Source organism: Sebastes fasciatus, chromosome 23 (genome assembly GCF_043250625.1).
Source record: "Sebastes fasciatus isolate fSebFas1 chromosome 23, fSebFas1.pri, whole genome shotgun sequence".
NCBI lineage: Eukaryota > Metazoa > Chordata > Actinopteri > Perciformes > Sebastidae > Sebastes > Sebastes fasciatus.
Window position 1 is genome coordinate 20,231,971 of NC_133817.1, and position 17,290 is coordinate 20,249,260.

General features: G+C 41.4%; 1 protein-coding gene across 10 annotated transcripts in view; it reads right to left on the minus strand.

Moving 5' to 3' along the window:
* Positions 1-17,290, minus strand: part of ahcyl2b (adenosylhomocysteinase like 2b) — a 50,685-nt gene that overhangs the window by 8,377 nt on the left and 25,018 nt on the right. For 5 of the 10 annotated variants that reach the window (XR_012592804.1, XR_012592803.1, XM_074626404.1 and 2 more), the window contains exons 2-11: positions 12,390-12,501; positions 5,267-5,410; positions 4,665-4,765; positions 4,484-4,586; positions 4,286-4,380; positions 3,748-3,854; positions 3,272-3,388; positions 3,039-3,102; positions 1,655-1,743; positions 1,484-1,554 (exon numbers count right to left, since the gene is read on the minus strand). Coding sequence is in view for 6 of the 10 variants with exons in the window: in XM_074626404.1 (XP_074482505.1) it covers positions 1,484-1,554; positions 1,655-1,743; positions 3,039-3,102; positions 3,272-3,388; positions 3,748-3,854; positions 4,286-4,380; positions 4,484-4,586; positions 4,665-4,765; positions 5,267-5,410; positions 12,390-12,501 (1,003 nt within the window). In the remaining 4 variants the exon portion in view is untranslated. The remainder of the gene's footprint in view (positions 1-1,483; positions 1,555-1,654; positions 1,744-3,038; positions 3,103-3,271; positions 3,389-3,747; positions 3,855-4,285; positions 4,381-4,483; positions 4,587-4,664; positions 4,766-5,266; positions 5,411-12,389; positions 12,502-17,290) is intronic. The other 5 variants (XR_012592805.1, XR_012592806.1, XM_074626405.1 and 2 more) reach the window with 1 other exon arrangement.

Sequence of the window (17,290 nt, forward strand, 5' to 3'; positions counted from 1 at the left end):
AATGTAAAATATTAGGGGTGTTAAAGTTAACGTGATAATAACGTGTTAACACAGTTATAACGCCACTAATTTCTTTAGCGCATCAACACGACTTGCGATTTTTATGTTGTACTGGCCTCAGTTTTAGAGCTAGAGTGAAGATACTGGTATTATAAGAAACTAGAAAAACCTAAAGAATCCATTGGTACCAACCATGTCTACATACTAGCTCGTCTAAATTTTGGCGAGGAAAAACAGTCATGGCCAGGGGTCCCTTGACCTCTGATCTCCCACTTTATGATAATCACATGCAGTTTGGGGCAAGTCACAGTCAAGTCAGCACACTGACACACTGACAGCTATTGTTGCCTGTTGGGCTGCAGTTTGCCATGTTATGATTTGAGCAAATTGTTTATGCTAAATGCAGTACCTGTGAGGGTTTCTGGACAATATCTGTCATTGTTTTGTGTTGTTAATTGATTTCCAATAATACATATATACATATATTTCCATAAAGCAGCATATTTGTCCACTCCCATGTTGATAAGAGTATTAAATACTTAACAAATCTCCCTGTAAGGTACATTTTGAACAGATCGAAAAATGATTAATTGCAATTAAATATTTTAATCAATTGACAGCCCTATAAAATAGACATAAAAGATACACAAAGAAAGAGAGTAGTGTATTTGAAGTTTTAATTAAATGACATGTTGAAAAGGGACTCGAGACGGTTTAAAATCCTATATCCATTTCTGTAAAATTAGGTTTTAATGACGTCTTATCTCACCATTTAGCATAGTTAATTAAGTCTGAAAATGTGATTTAGTTTGGAGTGCTCGACCTGTCTGTGTAGTGCATCTTTAAGATAGATGTATAGGTAAAGTTACAGTTTTGTAAACGGGGAGCACGCTGAAGGATGACTTGAATATAGCTGCAAAGGATATGAATAATTTCATGCATGGTTTTTCAGCAGCAGAGAGGAAGATGTTCATTACTTTTTAAATCAACCGATAACTAATTTCTTCCGTATTTCACTACAGCTTTCTGAATTTTGCTGCGAGGGCTCTACTAAATTGACCTAGCTACCAATATTACCAGTACCTTATTAGAGCTAATGCTTGTCCTGTTTTATTTATTTTACACCACTTTGTAACTTTATTAGGAAAATCTTTCACAAATGCCATGCGCCCCCTTCTACCTTATTATCCTTTCTGTTCAATTGCAGTCACCCTTAAGAGAGCCCTCTGCTCCAGGCCTGCCAGCAGCATTAGGTAATGAAGCAGAGAGACAAGTAATTCTCTGCTCCAATTAAGTGTTCGGGACAACTCCCTGGCTGCTGAGCTGAGAACTTGATTAGTGGCTGTTAGACACTGATGACAACGACTGAAAACGTGTCCAGTCATCCTGAATGAACACTGACACAAGTTCCTTATGCCCTTCAACTTCGCCAGCCAAAAGTGAATGAGAGAAATACAGAGAGAGACAGTGGCTGGACCCCGACCTGTGCAGGTGATGACGATGTCCACTTGTCTGATGACTTCGTTCAGTTTCACCAGCCTGAAGCCGTCCATGCTGTGTCGGGAGAAAGAGATAAAGAGCATAAGACTAATGTGATCGATGATGCGTCGACCCCAGCGGGGAGCCGTAAGAAGCTCAACAAGCCGAGTCTTACCAGGCCTGCAAGGCACAGATGGGGTCGATCTCTGTGACGTAGACGATGGAGCCCATTGCTTTGAGGGCGGCACAGCAGCCTTTTCCCACCTGAGGATGATAGACATGGGATATTATAATCAGTACAAAAGTAGGTTTCAACCATTTAACCATAATTTTTTTTTAGCTATTGTGACTTCCCTGCTTGCTTTGCTGGTTTTAAAGCACTCTCGAACACAGCAGCAGGTGGTGTTCAGGCGTCACTGCTGACTAAGGTTGTGTCCTGTGCAGTTGGCTAATCGTAGGTGGTATCTTACCAGTTATTATATCATTTGTTTTTATCTTCCTTTTAAAAATACAAAAAAATATTTTTTATTCCCCCGATAAAAGGCTAGCAAACCATGTGCCCTAGTCATCTTTAATACTGAACATTTAATCAAAATATGATAAATGAGTTCTGGCAGAGGCTGTCAACAGCAGCTAGCCTCTGCTCCAGTCAGGGAGGATTTTCTGCATGCACAAAGCTCTCTAGTGATCTGCGCTACATTAATTAAGTTGCTTCAAGACAACCTTTGGAATACTAAATTGTGTGATGACATTTTGCAAAATCCCTGTCCCTACTTGCTTTGATGCCTCAAAGGGTAAGTTTGGTATTTTTCAACCTGGACCCTTTTTCCCCATGTTTTTGTGTCTAAGTGACTAATGGGGGCAACAATTTTTGAAATTGGTCCAGTATTGAGGGAGAACGCTGTAAACGGCAGCCGTGGAACGAGCAATTACGCAGCGTCAATATAATGTGACGTCCGCTAAAAGTGCTTGTTTTTGCCACTGACAGGCTCAGATTGTTATTATAAGTGTCTGACAACATTATGGAAAGGACCATACAGAGAAATGAAACTTTTTTCTTACCTTTCACTTGATCCGGTCTATTTGTTATTATGTCCAAGTCCTGCTCAAGGAGAAGTCTCATTGTTGAATCTGAATATCCGTTGACTTCTCCTTGAGCGAGACTCTTTCCATAATGTCAGACATTTATAATAACAACAAATCAGAGCCCGTCATGGCAAAAACAAACATTTTAGTGGATGTAAATGTCGGTGCCAGCTTGCCCAAATAGCACCATATTGCAACCATCGTTCGTATACAGCGCTCTCCCTCAATACTGGACCAATTTCAGAAATTGTCCCTATTAGTCAGGCACAAAAACACAATTAGATACAAAAACATGGGAAAATACAGGGAAACAATCATCTTACTTGTCTTCTAACCTACAGCTAAATCTCTCAATTTTCACAAGTGGATTTATAATAGCTGTGATGTAATTACACCTGACATGTAGACATAACACATAGGTCTCTCAGTGAACAAGCATTGTGTACGAGCCTGTATGAATATGTCCGCCTTACCTCTCCGTATCCACACACCACCACCTGTTTGCCTCCAAACATGACATCAGTGGTCCTCTTCAGGCTGAGGACAGAAACAGAATTATTTCACTGGCAGCCTAGTATTTACTCAGACTGTTTGGAGCAGCAGAGGGGAGGTGGGTGTTAATCGCCCTACAGCACTAAACGCTCAAGCAACAAACATGTTCTGTTTTATAATCCCTAATAAGGTTAAACGGGAGACAGTTTCATACCCGTCTAAGATGGACTCCCTGCAGCAGTAGAGGTTGTCAAACTTCTGCTTTGTCACGGAGTCGTTGACATTCATGGCCGGAACACAAAGCTTTCCTGCTTTGGACAGCTGGTACAACCTACAGGGATTACATTTTAAGACAGGCTTAAGTTTATCATATTAATTTATTCATTATTTTATCATTAAATGACTATTTAACATTCTACTCTTATACACACAGCAATGCCTCAATTGTGTAGTCATGGTGCACTGTTAATGGTAGGAACATTTTCACCACTAGATGGCGACGTTACCACACCAGAAACGATCCGAGTGTGTATGTCTGTGTTTTAGTGCGAGTTTAGTGTAAAAACGTACTTGTACATTCTCATTTAAAATACAGAGAACCTGTTTTACAGGAGGCAATTCAATATTTTACCAAAAACATTGCTTAAGACAACGACAAAGGGAAAGATGTGTGCATGTAGCGAGTCCCACCTGTGCACACCGGTAACACTCTCCTCTACAATGCCCTTGATCTTCTTGAACATGTTGGGGTATTTTTTATAGATCCAGTGAGTCAGGTCTCCTCCGTCATCCAAGATCTGACAGATAATAGGAGACGAAGACGAGGAAAGTGGAAGAGAGAGAGAGAGAGAGAGAGCGATTGAGGAAAAATACAAAGGTTAAAGTGACAAAGACAGCAAAACACAGACAAAGAAAGAAAGAACCTTATTAATACCTGATTGAAACTCAAACTTGTAGATCATTTGCAGGGTCAGTTAGCACATTCTTAATTGGGTCAAGTGTTTTTTCTTAAACATTCAAAAGAAGGAAATCGGTTTAACCACAAGTCCATGAATAGATTTTTAATAACTTATTTCTGTACTTCTACCCAGTGTAAAAATAAATTCATTGTATTTAAAAAGATCTAGCCGTCTGGTGAAAATAGCAGCACCGCCGTCAGGGACTGCAGGATGGAAATAAAAAAGAAAAGATGCTTAAGTGAGCTTTATTTAGAATGTAGGTGTGCTACCATGTTGGGTTGCCAGCCTTCCACGTTGACACAGCGATCGATGCACCACCAGAAGTCGTCCTCTGACTCACCCTTCCATGCAAATACACTGAAACCTAGAAAGAGACAGGAAGCGTTTTATACATGGCAGACAGATAAAGAGCATCTGTATATTTTAAGGAGTGAAAGACAGGGGAGAAGAAAAGGGCAGGAACTCACCTCCCTCTGCCAGGGCAGCTGCCACTTCATTCTGGGTGGAGTAGATGTTGCAGGCTGCCCATCTGCACTGAGCCCCCAAAGCTGACAGAGTCTCCATCAGCACCTGAGGAGAAGAGGGTCAAGTTGAACTTTTTGGTTGTAGCTGCTGCAAGCTGTGTGTGTGTTTTGTATTCCTACTCACAGCAGTCTGGGCGGTGATGTGGGTGCAGCCCACCACCTTGGCTCCAGCGAGGGGTTTCTCCCCCTGGGCTCGCTTCCTCAAAGCCATCAGGGCTGGCATCTCTGAAAGAGACGCCACAAACCAACAGATAAGTGGATAATCAGCTGGATGGTTGAGGAATTCCCATCATTTAATCCTTCTAATACTTCATCACTAATCCATCGACTCATCCAGATGAAGGAGTTACTGATGCTAATGGTGTGTGTGCGTGTGTGTATAGCCTGCAGCGTTTCAGCTGAGGCTCTCTGTATGTTCTGTGAAGTAATTAGAGGATGATCATGTGAATAATGTGTGTTAATGTGTTGGTTCTTAAATGGTGTTCACACTTGCAGTGGCAGGGGACATATGGCCACCTAGCAGTGTGGCGGAGGCAGCGCCCCACACACACACACACACACACACGCTCACACATAAAAACACTCTTTGAATCTAGTATGCCCCCACGTTTGTATTACTGCTGTTAAGGTTAAATTTTGCGCTACATTTGGATGGGAACTTGTCTACCGACTAAAGTTCAACCTTTTTTTTAAAGTGAGCGGTGACGACGGAGTCGTTTGGTTTACCTTGCTCTGCGATCTCGATCTCTCTGCGGCCAAAGTCGGCCTGTTTGAGGTTTTTGATGCAGAAGTCTCCGTTGCCCTTGGAGTTCTTCTGCTGTTTGTCCCGAGGAGACGTCTCATCGTCGGAGCTGTCCGTGTATGACGCCGCTAAAAAAGAAACAAACATAGACAACGGTATTGTCAATGTCACATACACACATAAAAGATACAATATTGACAGAAAAGTCTTGTTGCAATATGAGTATGTGCATGTTTTTGTCACTTTTTCCTACTTTTCTTCCTACTCGTCTCAATCTACAACATGACACGTCTAGGTTGTGATCATCTACTTTGAACTGCCTCTGCTACCCACAATGTTAACACGACAGAAACAGTAACTTAGACTACTGACAGAATCGTGACCTGGACTGCCCTTTGCCCATGAGCTATCAGAATTGACGAAATGACTGTTTTATAATTTGTTACAGAAGATTGTTCGTACTCGAGACAAGGATATTCGCAATGGAGAAGTCTCCTGACCTCCACGACACGTCTGTGTTTATGCCCGCCCTTGGCTGTCCACATTGGCAACCTCAACATTACAGCAGGAAAACAGGTTTGAACCTTTAATAAATCTCCATGAGGCAGAGGTGGAGATGATTACTCGTACATTTGGACATGGAGTGTTATGAACGGTTTCATCCCACAGACAAAAAGGCAAATAAGTCTCAGACTTGAGTGCTAAAGCAGGATTTCATAGAACTGATAAACTGTCTGGACAAAACTGCCCAGTTATTTTGTTGTTGGTGGACTGCTGTCAACAGAGGGATCAACGGGTTCAGCAGACTATTAGGACTCAACAACACATGCCTCAGCAAAACCTGCGGTCTAATCTGGGGCTGCAGGCATCTGTTCGGGGCAGTTGAAGTACCGATGGAGCATTTTTGGTTCAGTCTGCGACACTCATTGGCCAGGCCTACAATGATACACCCAGACACGAGGCAGCCTCAGCGCCACAAAGACAAAACATCACAGCCTTAATGTTTACAGTGTTGACAACCAGCTTATGGATCAGTCGCTTAAATCCTCCTCCCTTCACTCTCCCCTCTCCCCTTTTGGGACTCACTGATACAATGGCAGCGCCGGTTAACGCTGGCATTACATTCAGCCCCACCGGTCACCGCCACGTCGTCTGCCTCCACCAAGCACATTTTGTAACACCATTCACGCTGATCACAAAGACAACAAAAGGAGAGAAGACCTCGCTCTGCTCTGCTCGGGCTGATGAGACTCCCCCCCTCTTCCCATTTTACTGTAGGGACATCGCTAACAAACTAAGATGAGAGATTAAGGAACTGGATGTGACTCAATAGATGCCACTAAGCTGCATCCCAAATCATCAACACGAAGCAAGTCTGACGTCAGTGCAGACAGGAGAGAAGATGCCTACGACGGAGAGGGTCCTTGCCCCACTTCTACTACCCCCAATATGCCTCTTCTTTCTCTTATTGGACATGGAGGATTCCTCACTAAGAGCAGGAGAGTGGATCACGTAGCTGCAGTTCTCTGATCTTTTCACTGGCTTCCTATGTGTAAAAGAATTGAATTTAAAACACCACGTACATGAAGCATTGGTTTAAGGCCAAAATACATATCTGATCTGGTGCTCTGTTATGAACCGTCCAGAACAGGTATGCTTACTGTCCCCAGAGTCAAAACTAAATGTGGAGAAGCAGTTTTCAGTTTGTATGCACCACATATCTGGAACAAACTCCCAGAAAATTTGAAGTCTGCTCTAACTCTCAGTTCTTTTAAATCAGAGCTTAAAACTTTTCTCTTCTTAAACTTTATTTCATATCTTGCTATGTAATATTTATTCTACTGTTTAATCTGTCTTATTGTATTTTATCTTATTTTAATCTTCCTTTTTAATCCTTTTAAATCCTATTTGTGTGTCTTTTTTTTATATTGCCTTGTGTTTCTTTTATATCTTAATGCCTTCATGTTTTATGTAAAGCACTTTGAATAAGGCAAGGCAAATGAATTTGTATGCAACAATAAGTCAAAGAGCTTTCGAGGTTTCAAAGTGCACAACAAACACAATGTGCCTTTGGTTTCTTCACTGTGAATAAAGCCTGTATTTTTCCCAACCCAGCAATTTGACTTTGGTAAGCCACAGCTTCTGCACTTTAATTGATTATAAAGCAGTCTGCAAACTCCTCTGCAAAATCTCCAGTCTCTTCCAACATAAGACTGCAGTAGAGAGTAAACACAGTACAAATGTGTTTTAACAGAAACCTGTCATAGAGAGGTATCAAAGCACCTCTGGGAGATATAGACAGTAGTGGCCACAGTGCAGCAGCATACTTAGTAATGAGATGCTTCCGTGTCTGGCACCAGCACTGTGTGCTTCCTGTGCTTCAGGCTGACTCACGACGCAGGTGCAGTCCCCTCTTGTGTAGAGCAGGTACACGGTGCCAACATCACTCCTCCTACCGCCCTTTCAAAATGACCATGGACCGGTACCAGATAACACTGAGTACCTCGCCAGCACTGTAACAATACTGAAGTTAAAAGAACATGCTGTACTGTGCCAGGAGAGGAAAGGCTTTAAAAAATAAAAAGGAGGTAATAATCCATGAGTCTACCATTTTCTTTTGAAATCTCCCATCCGTACTGACAGGAGGAAAGGGTGGGCCGAGGAGATCTTAGGGGTCATGAGGGTGGATGTACTGATACTTGCAAAGGATACTGGGACAAAGCCAAAGACAGTGTGTGCTGGTGAAGAAAAAAAATCTTCTACATTCACACAGAAGGATTTTAGATACCTCCGAGAGCTAAAAAGAATAATATACTTAACCTATCCCACAACTCAAACCTAATACTTGGTCCCATTTTTAAAGTATCAGCCAGTAGCCTACTTAAGCCGAAGTTACGCGACGGTCCGTGTAATGTAAATGTAGCCATCCGAGCGTGTACGTGTAAGGCTCTGTGCGGACGTCCGCGTACAGCAAATTTGTTGTGACCGTGCAGACTTGTCCGTGCGGCCACTACGCTATAAACGCTAGCGTAGCGATCTACTGTACATATGTGGAATGTGTCCTCCAAGCGGAAGGATCTCATCATGTGTGAATGCAGACAAGTGACCATCACCTGATGATCGTATAGAATGGAAGTGTCGGCTGTGGCTCAGAGGGTAGAGCGGAAGGTCAGTGGTTGGATCCCCGGCTCCTCCAGTCCATGTTGAGTGTTTGTGTCCTTGAGCAAGACACTTAACCCCAGATTGTGCCATTGGTGTGTGAATGAGTATTCAGGTTAGATCCTGATGAGCAGGTTGGCACCTTGCATGGCAGCCTCTGCCATCAGTGTATGAATGTGCGTGTGAATGGGTGAATGCTGACATGTAGTGTAAAGCGCTTTGAGTGTTCGGAAGACTAGAGAGGGGCTATATAAATGCAAATGCATGTTCAAGTGAACAGGAGGTGAATGTTAATTTTGCGCATGTGGGACTGAGCCTTAAACAGAACGACTACGCATGCTTAGTGTCCACAGCTGTCTGTGTACTTGGGAGTATAAACAAGGCTTAAGACATATCATATTATATATAAAAAAAAATAGTTGTGCATTAAAAGAGTACTCCATGGATTTAGCATTGCATACCTATAACATTGTTGCAATCTCAATGGACAGTTAAAAAAAAAACACTACACTAGTACCCACAATGCAATTTGACCACCCAGAGTTCAGGTCAGATATTTGGGTGCGTTATGCTAGTAGCGACTAATGTAGCCTTTAGCCACTAGCATCAAGCAGAGATGAGCAGCCGGCTACAGAATTACCATAAATATGATGTTCAGCCCCAACAGAGTGACATCACTTGAGGACATTTATCAGACTTTATGCAGCTCCTGGAGCCACATAAGACTTTATACAATGTTTTCACACATGCAGTAGTACTCCCCAAGACATGTAAACAGACCTTGATGTCTAAAAGTGGTTGAGCGTCGCTCAAAACAGTGAGGCGACACACGTCAGCTAAAACCACAATATCACTCTATATTTCAGCTGCTTGGCAGTAATGTTAGCTGACCAGATGAAGGTCTCTCCATGAATCAGTGCTGATCCTAGTGTTGGCTTTTCCTGCCTCAGCCTCCCGACCGCGGCCGGAGGGAACAGGGGAGACACCGGAGTTTTGGTCGGAGACGATAACGTTTCTCTCTGCGGAGCCCCGTCACTTCACAAGACACGGAAAACCTCTGTTGGTCTGGAGGAGCTGCAGCAGTTATTTCTGCACAAACGTCCACTGTACATTCACTAGATATTCTCAGAGCTAAACTAACTCTTCTGCAGTGTGGAGTGTGGAGTGTGCACGTATGCATGTGAGAGTGGAGCGAAAGAGCTAGAACAAGCATGGTGTGTGAGTGAAGGCAGGCAGAGGAGCAGAGTACAGCAGAGACTCCGGCCCTGGAGACCAAAGCTACGGTCTCCCCCGCGTCCTCCGACCGCGGCCAACACTGTTTTGCAAGACGGGCTTCACTAGATAGAACTTTGCGGTTTTGGTGCTTCTGTGTAGTTTGTGTTGGAGTCTTGTCTGAACAGCTAAGCCATACGCAAGCACGCATGGGACACCAACCCGCAATGATTTATACGTGTAAGAAGTTACAAACATTCCCTTTAAGTGTAATGTGATGACGTGACAATGATTTTGGTTGTTTTCATAACAACAACAATTAACGCAAACACATATTTCTTATTTTTCCTTCCAAAACACTGGCATGTTGTTGAAGTTATTACAAGGTGATTCATAAATCTGTCTGCTATGCTTTTACAGACTTGGACCACCAACTGAAAAGGAACCCTTATTAAACTAAATCTATACCAAAGGGGCCTTGGGAAAAGTACTACAAGTGTGTTCAGTGTGTCCTCTGCACTGTGGGAACCATCAGAGAAATAAGAGGCACTCTGGTGAGGGAATTATGGGAGAAGACAGGGAATCAGCAGGGAGAGGGGGAGAAAAAAAGAAAGAGCATAAGACAGAGGGTTCAGAAGGGAAGATAATAGGGCTGCACAAGTTTCTGGAAATAACCTTAATATTGGCAGACACATTTCACTCAATTTACAATCGCTGCTGTTAAGAATTGAGATGTTAAGATAAGAATCCAACAGCACTGGCAAAAATGAGCTTCTCAAATCATTAAAAAATGCGGATCATCACTTTAGTCATGATCCGACAGCCTCAGGCTGGAGACGAGGGTTCTTGGGAGGTCGAGAGTTTTAATGAGTCCTGATCTGGCCGCAAGAGGGGGGGTGAATAAGAGCTGAGGTGAGAGGAGAGAAGCAGAGAAAAGTGTAGAGAAAGAAGGAAGAAAGGAGAACATAAAGAACAGATGTGTGTTACGAGGAATTGGAACAAATCCAAATCTCACCTCGGAAAGGGACCCTACATTGAGTGTGCCAATTTTGAAACAGCACTGGCACAACAGCGGGATGCTTTTATTGTGAAGAAATTATAGAAAATGCAACGTTGTTTGTCACCAAGTTAGAGGAACTTCATTAGTGGTGCAACAAAAACCGGTGTAATCAACCAGTTATGGACATATTTGCCGTGTTTGGTCAGCAGATCAGTTTTAAATATTGCGGGAAGAAATATTAAAACAGCCACAGTGAGCTGAAAGGGGCCGCAAGTGACTGTGGTTTGTGACTATGGCTCGGCATGACTACCTCACCTCCGATAGAAAAACCCTATATGTGTGAAGTGATTTAAAAACATAGATTTTTAGCCTGGTTTTTCATTTCCTGCAAGAAAGAAACAAGGTCATTTTCACAGCTGACACTGATTGGTGATACTTGCCTACAAAAACATGTGACAGCCTGCAATGTGCCAGGGGGAAGCCACAGGACCAAAATGTTTCATCCTTTCTCATCAAGAGTACTCATTACTAGAAATGTTTAGCACCCCTGACCTGAAGGGCTCCATTATGGCCATCCACTAATACTGACTGAAAGTCCATTTGTCCATCTGCTGTCCATCTGTTTGTCCATCATATTCTGTCACTAGACGTGACGCCGTCCAAGCAACACAGATTAATTCATCATGTTAATGGTGTCATTAGAAGATGGTCTGCGAATGACCCTGACCGACACACAGCAGGATCTCTAAAAGCAGAGTTTTAGAAAATGTACGCTGCATAAGCCGCTTCAACTTTGAAGGCTCTTTGAGTGGTGATGACAAGAGGAGTGGGCAAAAGGTTAAGAGAGAGCAGGGAAGGGCAGAAAAGGAGAACAGGATTATTCATATCAGACTAAGTGCTCTCATCTTGATGCTGTCCGACTATTTCTCAATACTAAAGACAGAATTTTTCTCTGGCATTTGTCTTACGTTGAAGGAATAATTTGACGTTTTTGGAAATGCAATACTCTTATTCGCTGTCCTGTATTCAGCCACCGATTGCCTGGCAACCTCATGGTGTCGACAAGGCTTCAGGAAGTCACTGCGCCCGACAAAGAAATAGCTCAGCACTTAAACCTCCTGTAAAACCACACGTTGCGATTTTTACACATCGGGTTTTGTACGGATTAAACAAACAAATGTTTATTAATGTTTAATTGGTGAGCTCTAGAGGTGCTGGTAGACACATTTTGTTACCTTGGGAGAGAGGCAGAGAAGCCGTTTCCCTCCGTTTCCAGTCTTAATGCTAAACTATGCTAACCATGTCCCGGCTGTAGCTTCACATTCATCGGACAGGCTTGAGCACTTTCCCTTGTTTACCTACATTATTTGACCTTCGTTCACCTCCCGCTGTTGTAAATGAACAAATAAAGCATACCCCACAAACTATATATGCTGCACACAAACTCATTTACACATTCCTCTCGCACCACTCGCTCTCTCTCCCCTCTCCAGCAGACCACCAGCAGCTAATCCTCCAACACACGGAGCCCCCAGTGTCAGAGTATGAGGGTGAGAGGCGGAGAGACAAGGACACCGGTGAGCTGGGCAGAAAGTACAATCAGGCAACTACTCTTCCAGGTGAAACACTTTCTATTATCTTTGGTGTCATAAAAAAACGTAATGGAAAACCTGTCATATCCACTAGTGGGGCAATTGAGATTGAGCAACAGGAAGAGAGTGTGTTTGTGTGTCTACCTGAACTGTAGCTGTCTGTGGAGGACTGGGAGATGGAGCGGGACAGGGAGCGCCGGCCGATCTTGGAGGGACGCTTGTTGAACTCCTGTTTCTGGTCCGCAAACTGGATCTGCTGGTGGATAGGGAGCAGGAGGGGACAGAGATCAGAAGTCGATACAGATTTTACAAGTGGACACACATAAGGTATCCTCTTGGCAATGACCACCAAGTTTCGTACACATAATACAGTTTTTTTATAAGCACACAAATGCATTAGTCGTAATGTGAGGACACTTGAAATTCAATAGCCAACCATTAAGAGGAAACTTGGACTGTGTCTTTAATGGCTCCATTTCTTTCAAAGTCAGGTCATGTTGGGTTTATGCAAGGCCAGCAGAAGAACTATGACATGTTTTTAGAGATACAAGATAAAAAAAAAAGGCTGATAAAAAAAGAAGAGACAGAACAAGTGCACTGGAAGGTTTGAGTTCACTCTGTCTTTAATAGATAATGGAGACAATGGCGCTATTATCAAGCGGCGACAAGGCCACACAGCCGACACAAGGTACAACAGTTCATTCTGGGTCTGTGAAATAGATGGGAGGTGTCTGGCTATTAACTGTAGTCAGGCCACAAACTGACCATGATTCTATCGCTTTGTTAATCTTTCCATTATTACAGAGTCAATAGCTTGGTGCATCATAATCCATGTACTGATAATATTAGAGTAGGAATAGCTGACTTATTCCTACCATAAAAACATGCAAGAACAAAGAACAAACATGCTAGTGGGGGTGTGTGCTGCGAAGCATGAAAACATTGTTTTTTCATCTCTGACTGAGAAAAGTTGTTGAATTATAAAATTACAAAAATGTCTGACATTCAAACACATTCTCTCTGTGTGTATGTACGTCATACCAGGGAGCTCTGTGTGTGGGTGGGTGGGTGGGTGTCTTCATTCACTCATTCACAGTGGTGGACCAAATATGCAAGTATGACCTAGAAATGTATTTAAAAGTATTAAAAGAAAAAGTAATCAATGCAGACAAATGGCCCCTTTGATCATTAAACTATTTTATTACACAGCGTTGTTGAATACTCAATTCTGATTGGTCAATTACGGCATTCTATGGTCTGTTATTTCTTTATAGTAGACTATATGGACGCAGTTCTGATCTCCATACACAGCGAGCAGACTTTATTTTGTGAACCCCTTCACCTGCTCACTGTACATTATCCCTTACATATATTATATCATCAGATTATTATTACTCATGCACTAATGTAAAAGCAGGATCTTACCGTTTTAGTAGAACTAATGATTATTTTCATTATGGATTAATCTGCTGATTATTTTTCCATTAATCAATTGATTGTTTGGTTTGTAAAAATTCTGAAAATACTGAGATCACATTTTCTCAGAGCCCAAAGTGACATCTCTATAAGGTTTATTTTGTCCAAGCAATAATAAAAAACTAAAAATGATAAAAGAAATACTTTAAAATTATTACAACAATTACAACAATAATTTTCTGTCACTTGATTAATCATTTCAGCTGCAATTATATAAACTTTTGGGTAGTTTAATTTATAACAATCTTGATTTGTAAAGCAACTACAAATAACTAAAGCTGTCAAATAATTGAACTGGAGTAAAAAGTAAAATATTTCCCTCTGAAATGCAGGGGAGTAGAGGTAGAAAGTACCACAAAAAGAAAAGACCCAAGTAAAGTACAATTACCTTAAATTTGTACTTAAGTACAGTACACGAGTAAATGTACTTAGTTACATTCCACCATTGCTCATTCATATTAACAATGTGCTAGACATTCAGCAAATGACACAGGGTAGAGCTGCTGTTCAATCACAAAGAATAGTGAGTCAACATAACCAGAGGTCTTACGTCGACACACGGGAAAAAGGTTTATACTGTTGATGACTTAATTTCTGTATATTGCTTTTTCTCCCAGTTCAGTGATTTCTTTTTCTAAAGTAGTGCCCCATGGCTATAATTCAGTCTGGATCAACAACACCTTTCCAAACAGGCATGTTTGGTCCATAAAGGAAACATTATAGCTCTCGGAGAACAACACAATCAACCATATCACATAGAGACAAGCCGGGAAACAATTTCCTGACACTGAGATTGTTCAAATCCAAGTACACTGTTAGCTTACTTTTACTTCCAATATCAGCCAACTGTTGGCTATTGAGTTTTTTCAGCTATTTCAGCTCCGTCCAGGACCCGATATTCTGAACCTCCAGAAACTGACGTTAGGGCATCACTTTACAGTACTACAGCCCACTGTAAAGCCAAACTAATCCATCGTCTGCTTCCGTTCTGTCCTTACCTTTTTCACACAGGGCTCAGTGCTTTCCCCATTCTTTTTCTTCTTCAACATTGCCACATATGTGTGGGGGTGTGCGATGAAGTTGTGAATATGATGCCTGTCTGATTCAAGGCCTTGTGCATTGAGGGGTCTTGTCTTTCAAGGTCTGATCATTTCATAGGGCTACCTCTTCCTCCTCCTCCTCTTTTTAGCTTCCGCTTTCCCGCAATCCAGCCCAAACTGGTCCAACCATGTGCCAGCAAACACAATGCGATGAATTGTTTCCCCATCCTTTCTTTTTCCCTCCCTCTCTCCTACCTCTGTATTCTTGTTTAATTGTTGATTGTTCCAAGAGATTGGGGTCCCTGAAAACCAAAGCTGAACTTAGCCTTTGCTGACCCAAGATGGTTATGATGTGGAATATCGGGACACGCGTATTGAAAAAGTGAGGGGAAAACTGAATACAAAATTCACAGCTCAAAATCTAGGGTGGGACTGGAATTATTAAATTGGAGCACAAATTGGAGCACAAAAAAAACTTGTTATCTAAACGACTTTCTATCCAAAAGCTTCCAGCTTCCTAAAATCAGAAATGAATAATAATAAATAAATAAGTGACTCGATAAATAAACATGCCATGAAATGTACCAAAAGTAATTTTACAAATAAATGAAGTCATTAATAAATTCATAAGATATGACATAAATTGAAATTTCTGTTTCAATTTGCTTCTTTTTATATCTACCTTTGTAATAATTCCCTTATTTATTTAGTCTTGAGTTTAATTTTCCATTTTATTTGTTTATGTATTTATTTATTTTTATTTTCCATTGGATTTCACCCCTACTTTATTTTCCAAAACGTATGTGTATTATTTCTTTATACATCTCTTTATGTATTTCTCCCTCATTATGCAAATGAGGGGCTATCACTCAACTTGTGTCCTCATGGGGTCAGGGTGCATGACTATATGCTAGCAAAAATAACTAAATAGATACAAAATTACTTAAAAAAAAAAAACATAAATAAATAAAAGGGAAAATTAAACAGAAGAGTAAATCAATAAAGAAGCAAATTAAAACAGAATATCGATTTATGTCACATTATCAATTAATTAATGACTACATTTATTTTTAATATTATTTTTGGTAAATTTAATGGCATATTTATTCATTCATCGAGTCATTTATTTATATATTTCTGATTTTGGCAGGTTCCGTCCTCCATACCAGAGTCCTTGCTAATGATACAAAACACACAAAGACACTAATTAACTTTTACTACATATAAGTTAGAAGATGAAGAAGAATAAAGTGATGCTCCTTGGAAAGACAACTTCTAAACTAATGTCGGAGTGCAGCTGATGGTGCTAATAACCCTGACCCCCATAACGGGCTATAATACGGCTATTGGTCTCTTCAGGTTTATCGGATGGAGGTTAGATGAGGGGCTTTAGGAGCTCAGAGTTACAGTGAAGGATTGGGGGTCATTTTTGGGAGCTCAGGAGGAGCGGATACAGGGGCTTATGACACATTGTTTTGGGCCAACAAGATTATGACAGGTTAGCTCAGGCCTCAGAACAGGGGGTACTGCCAGAGAAAATTAAACAGTGGTTTGCTTATTGCTCTCACTCTTTGGGCCTTTCTCAAAGTACTGCTCTGTACACATATTACATGCAAATCCATACTTATGATAAGGATTTGATTTGTATTCTGCAGCTGGTCCTTGGCAAGCAAAAACTAAATCTTCTGAATTATTCATATTACACATTATAGCGTGAACGAGCAACAGATGCAAGTACAAATCATGGTGCAGATTTCTGTTATTATTAACCATCCTTTCACCTATAACAGGCCATAAAATCTTGTCAATAAAATCTCTATTTAATGCAGCAATGAGACTTAACGATTTATTTCAAGGCAGTGAATGAGCTGATGTTCTTATCCATAGCCGCTTACAGTAACCCGCCAGCCAAATGCTGGTCAGCTGTTCCTGCAGCTTACTACCCTGCTCCGAGTCTCTCTGTATCTATGAATGAAGTGTGTTGCATTATGAACAGCCACATGCTGATATGATTTTTAAAAAAAAGGTAACTACTAGGTGACCTGGGCTAACATTACAAACACAACTTCATACAGTAGTAACCTGACATGACAGAGCTGCATCATAGAGAGGTTTATTATGTCTTATGTAAGAAAGCCACTGAGGACAACTAATAGGAGACAGAAACACTCTGCTCCTGTACTAGTACGCCGATTAGGTCTAAATGACCCAGCAACACTGGCTGCTTTATTGGAAAAGTGGAGTTCATTCAATCTGTCTAAAATTAAGAGAGCAGCTGGGTCTTTATGTCTTTATGACAACCAAGAATCTCCTAATATTTACAGCACAACTGGGTTTGATTTCCTTTGATGCAAACTAGACTTTTTTTTCCTCTCTGTCAAGTCTCTTTCCCGCCACCATTTTCCCCTTTTGTGACATTTACAATCTTCCACCTTCTCTCTAACCTCGCAGTACACTCCTTTACATTATGAATGGTGACTGATAGGGAACCTAATGACATGTGAATAATGAATGTTAACCCAATACTGT